Source organism: Coregonus lavaretus, assembly GCF_964263955.1.
Source record: "Coregonus lavaretus genome assembly, chromosome: 19".
Classification (NCBI taxonomy): domain Eukaryota; kingdom Metazoa; phylum Chordata; class Actinopteri; order Salmoniformes; family Salmonidae; genus Coregonus; species Coregonus lavaretus.
Genome location: NC_140006.1, coordinates 5,701,743 through 5,706,381, shown reverse-complemented (window position 1 = coordinate 5,706,381; position 4,639 = coordinate 5,701,743). Strand labels below are relative to the sequence as shown.

The window sequence follows — 4,639 nt, the reverse complement described above, 5'->3', positions numbered from 1 at the left end:
AGGACTGACTCTTCGCAGTCAGTGACAGTGTAGTGCCAAGAGTTTTTTGGTAGCGCTTATAATGCACCATGCTGTTAGAAGAGTGTATGCCTATAGTCTGAAGTTGCAGGGAGAAGCTTGGTGTGTGTGTGTGTGTGTGTGTGTGTGTGTGTGTGTGTTTGTGGTTACGCATGTTAGGCTATACGTGCTGTGTGGACTAATGGAAATACATTTTAGAATGTTATATTACTAAACAGGCTCAAAAGTACATCTAGTACTTCGAAGTACATCGAAGCAAATCTATCACAAACTGTAAGCACTTCAATCAAAGATGTCTTGAGCACTGCAATTTGGTGAGGTACAGTACCTTTTCTGAGAATGTTACATGAAGTTGTTCACAACAGCCATCAGAGGACAATGAAGAAGGCATGTGCCCATAGCAGCTGGCACCTTTACTCCCTCTAATTTTTTGCCTCCAAGTGTCCATTTTAGTATCACCTGATTCTTGGATGTGAAAATGGCAAAACATAAGATTCTGGTGTATTAATTGAACTATTGAAATACTGTTTTTCGAAGATTAAATAAACCCATACAGTGGGGAAAAAAAGTATTTAGTCAGCCACCAATTGTGCAAGTTCTCCCACTTAAAAAGATGAGAGAGGCCTGTAATTGTCATCATAGGTACACGTCAACTATGACAGACAAATTGCGAAAAAAATATCCAGAAAATCACATTGTAGGATTTTTAATGAATTTATTTGCAAATTATGGTGGAAAATAAGTATTTGGTCACCTACAAAAAAGCAAGATTTCTGGCTCTCACAGACCTGTAACTTCTTCTTTAAGAGGCTCCTCTGTCCTCCACTCGTTACCTAACGATTAATGGCACCTGTTTGAACTTGTTATCAGTATAAAAGACACCTGTCCACAACCTCAAACAGTCACACTCCAAACTCAACTATGGCCAAGACCAAAGAGCTGTCAAAGGACACCAGAAACAAAATTGTAGACCTGCACCAGGCTGGGAAGACTGAATCTGCAATAGGTAAGCAGCTTGGTTTGAAGAAATCAACTGTGGGAGCAATTATTAGGAAATGGAAGACATACAAGACCACTGATAATCTCCCTCGATCTGGGGCTCCACGCAAGATCTCACCCCGTGGGGTCAAAATGATCACAAGAACGGTGAGCAAAAATCCCAGAACCACACAGGGGGACCTAGTGAATGACCAGCAGAGAGCTGGGACCAAAGTAACAAAGCCTACCATCATTAACACACTACGCCGCCAGGGACTCAAATCCTGCAGTGCCAGACGTGTCCCCCTGCTTAAGCCAGTACATGTCCAGGCCCGTCTGAAGTTTGCTAGAGTGCATTTGGATGATCCAGAAGAGGATTGGGAGAATGTCATATGGTCAGATGAAACCAAAATATAACTTTTTGGTAAAAACTCTACTCGTCGTGTTTGGAGGAGAAAGAATGCTGAGTTGCATCCAAAGAACACCATACCTACTGTGAAGTGATATCGTGGAGACTGCGAGGCAAGAAGAAGAGGAGGATAACTTTTTAGATACTTTTGCAGAGGAAGAGGAGGAAGAGGGTTGCACTAATGATTATTGCCACTGCCAAGCACCACTTTTGAGGCTGCAGAAAGCTTTGAAAGAGAGGGATGAGGCCCTGACCAAGAAAAGTGAGACCATCCAATCCATTAGAGAGGACAACCTGAAGCTGATCTCTGAGCTGCATAGAGTGAGGAAGAGGTACCAGCTACTGAAAAGGCAGATGGGGATTCTCAGGGTGAGTCCGGCAAAGGAGAGGTCGGCAAAGAGGTCCCTCAGCTTTCAGGCCGAGGCAGACACAGCCCAAGAGGAGCTGCAGCTGGACCAAGTGACAGGTTCAGGGGACCAGACAGAGGAGGCTACAGCGTCCGGATCTGGCAGCAAACTTATCTTCCCGGGCTCTGCCATCAGTAAGTACTGTTTCTTTAAATAGTGGAAAGTATTTGAAACATTTTTTTTTTTTTTAAACAGCCTGACTGATTCATGTTGCCTCATGAGATTGTAATTCTTGTCTAAAATGTTATGTTTCTTTGACAGGTGTGTTTCTTGAGGGATTCAGGAAGACCTGTGAGGGCCCCAATCCAAATTATAAGCTAAGGGAAAATTGTGCCGGAAAGATCAAAAGGGTGACGCAATTTTTGAACTACATGGCGAAGGATGAGACCTGCCCATCCAATCTCATTTTCCTGATTAACCATGACAAAATAAGGGGGTAAGCAGAGTTCTTTCTTTTTAGTCTCATCAGCGTTCATTAACAATGCAGTAATTGATTGTATGATTTGTGTGTGTGTGTGTGTGTGTGTGTGTGTGTGTGTGTGTGTGTGTGTGTGTGTGTGTGTGTGTGTGTGTGTGTGTGTGTGTGTGTGTGTGTGTGTGTGTGTGTGTGTGTGTGTGTGTGTGTGTGTGTGTGTGTGTGTGTGTGTGTGTAAAGGTGAAAGACAGCAAGGAAGCCAAGGTGGTTTCCAGAAAGACCCTGCTGGAGTGCCAGTCTCTTGCCAAGGCCAAGATCCCAGAAGTGCTGAGTACGTCTTTCTAAATCTGTGATGACACTGTTATTACACACTTATAAACGTCAGACATGTATAGAGTGCAGTGTAAAGATGCCTGTTATTATTTTCATGTCCCCACAGAAACCTTGGAAGAAACAAGGACACAGAAAAATCAGTACCAGTTTTATGGAGACCTGTGGGCCTACTTTACCTCCATAGACGGCCATAGACCGGGCCTGGATAAGAACATGTTGGTGGAGGAGGTGGAGGAGGCTAAATGTGACCAGTCTGGGATGTATCTGATCAGTGTAAGTCTATAAACGTACACCTGAATGTGTTTATTTGTTTGTTTGGTTGGTTGGTTGTTTTTGGAAACAATTGCAGTCGCCTTTGCTTCATTTGTGTGTTTTTTCTGTTCAATTTCTAATAGGTAGAGGAACACAAAACGAATAGAGACCATGGCATGGTCCAGATGTCGCTGACAAAGGATGAGTACACTTGGTTTTCAGACTTCCTCAAATTCAAGCACTGCCTCCCAGGGGGAAAGAAGTCCCAGCACTTTTTTTTCAATTCTACAAGCTCTCAGCTCAAGAACCTGCCTGCCTACCTGAGGGAGGTGTGGAAGGAGATGGGTCTGCCTGAAACTCCTACCTTCACTGACCTGCGGACCTCCATTGTCACTCATGTAAGTCAGATTAGATATGAATAGAAGTATTGTAAGATCCTATTCCACTGTTGTCTGAAATAATATCAAATATTTTTATTTATTTGTGTCTGTGTGTGTGTGTGTGTGTGTGTGTGTGTGTGTGTCTTTTTTGCTTGTGTCTTACAGGTCAAAAACATGCTCCCGAAGGCTGACAGGGAAAGGGTGGCCAACTTCATGTGCCACGACATCCAGACCGCAGATACATTTTATGCCATCAATTTAAATCCGTCCCAAGCCAGTGAAACCAGGGCACTCTTCGAGGCAGCATTAAAGGGAGAAGATACCTCTGTCACCACCGAGAACCAGGCCTCCACCTCTTCAAAAAGAAAGCGGAAGGCAAGAGAGGAGGACTCCCTCTCCGAGGGGAGCACCACCCCCGAAGAGACCAAGGTGATGTACCAGGAGTCTGGCCCGTCCTCCAGGGACTCGGAGGAGGAAGAGGTCGAGGATGAGGAACGGACGGCCAGACAACCTGTGGTAAGATCAGCTATTCCGACACCACACATTAGATTACCAAATGTGCTTGTACACCATGTAACAGTCAAACGTGCATTTTTTAATATATATATGTTCTCTTTTGTGTTTGCTGTGCCTGAAGACACCCTCCAAGTTGACCATGCCTGAGCTGGAGCAGTACCATACCCCGAGCAAGAAGCAGCTCATCCTCAGGCGCCGCATGGTGGTCGCCGTCAGCCCCCTGCTAGTCTCACCCATCAAATTGAAGAGCAAGTCGCCCCTCACCTCCCCCATTGTCACGATGCAAGGTATGCAGCAGCTGAATTCAAATGAAGACCGACTCAAAAAAGCCATTGCCTCAAGGAGGAGGAAGCTGGATGAGAAGGTGCACAAGGAAAGAGGGGAGACCTCTGTCAGCCAGAAGGAAGGGGAGCCGACCCACTTCAAGACTCAACAAGGGGAGGAAGGAAACAGCAGCACCTCTTACCAAGACTCTTAAAGACTCACTCACATTTACACTGTTCTGATTTTGTGTTGTGTGGTTTTCTATTTTAGTGTGCTTGTTCAGATCATAAAATGTGTGTAATTTATTCAAACTGTCTAATCTATTTTCCATGTTGGTGTGATTCTTTATAATGTTCCAAGGTTTGCTCTGTTTAATAAAAAATGTTTTTGAGTAATTTATTGTGTTGTGCTTTTTTTAAGGTTTGGATTTGGTCTGTGTCACTTATATTGCAAGTGTTGAACCTTTTTTTTAACCAACATTCACAGACAATAGTCTTAATCCATTGTGTCTGTGAATGTTGGTAAAAACAATAATCTTAATTAATTTCTCTCTGTTATTTATCAGAGTGAAATTACTTAGGAAATAGTCCATTTCAAAACCTTCTCAGAGTGTGAACACAATGCAGCTGCCAACTAGGTTTATTGTTGGTTTGACTTAGAGTTTTCA

At 43.8% G+C, this 4,639-nt stretch overlaps 1 protein-coding gene across 1 annotated transcript; it reads left to right on the top strand.

Annotated features, from left to right (window-relative positions):
* The first annotated feature begins 2,726 nt into the window (after positions 1-2,726).
* LOC311146564 (uncharacterized protein) lies at positions 2,727-4,365 on the top strand. The gene is made up of 4 exons (XM_084183083.1): positions 2,727-2,833; positions 2,956-3,210; positions 3,358-3,708; positions 3,830-4,365. The coding sequence occupies exons 1-4, from the start codon at positions 2,774-2,776 to the stop codon at positions 4,184-4,186; spliced, it is 1,023 nt and encodes a 340-aa protein (XP_084039209.1). The 5' UTR covers positions 2,727-2,773; the 3' UTR covers positions 4,187-4,365.
* Positions 4,366-4,639: the final 274 nt, after the last annotated feature.

Excerpts from the sequence above, each read along its gene's own strand:
- LOC311146564 (XM_084183083.1), top strand. The coding sequence starts at position 2,774 with ATGTTGGTGGAGGAGGTGGAGGAGGCTAAATGTGACCAGTCTGGGATG. Across the intron at positions 3,211-3,357 it reads GGACCTCCATTGTCACTCAT|GTCAAAAACATGCTCCCGAA; the intron begins GTAAGTCAGATT and ends TGTGTCTTACAG. Across the intron at positions 3,709-3,829 it reads GGACGGCCAGACAACCTGTG|ACACCCTCCAAGTTGACCAT; the intron begins GTAAGATCAGCT and ends CTGTGCCTGAAG.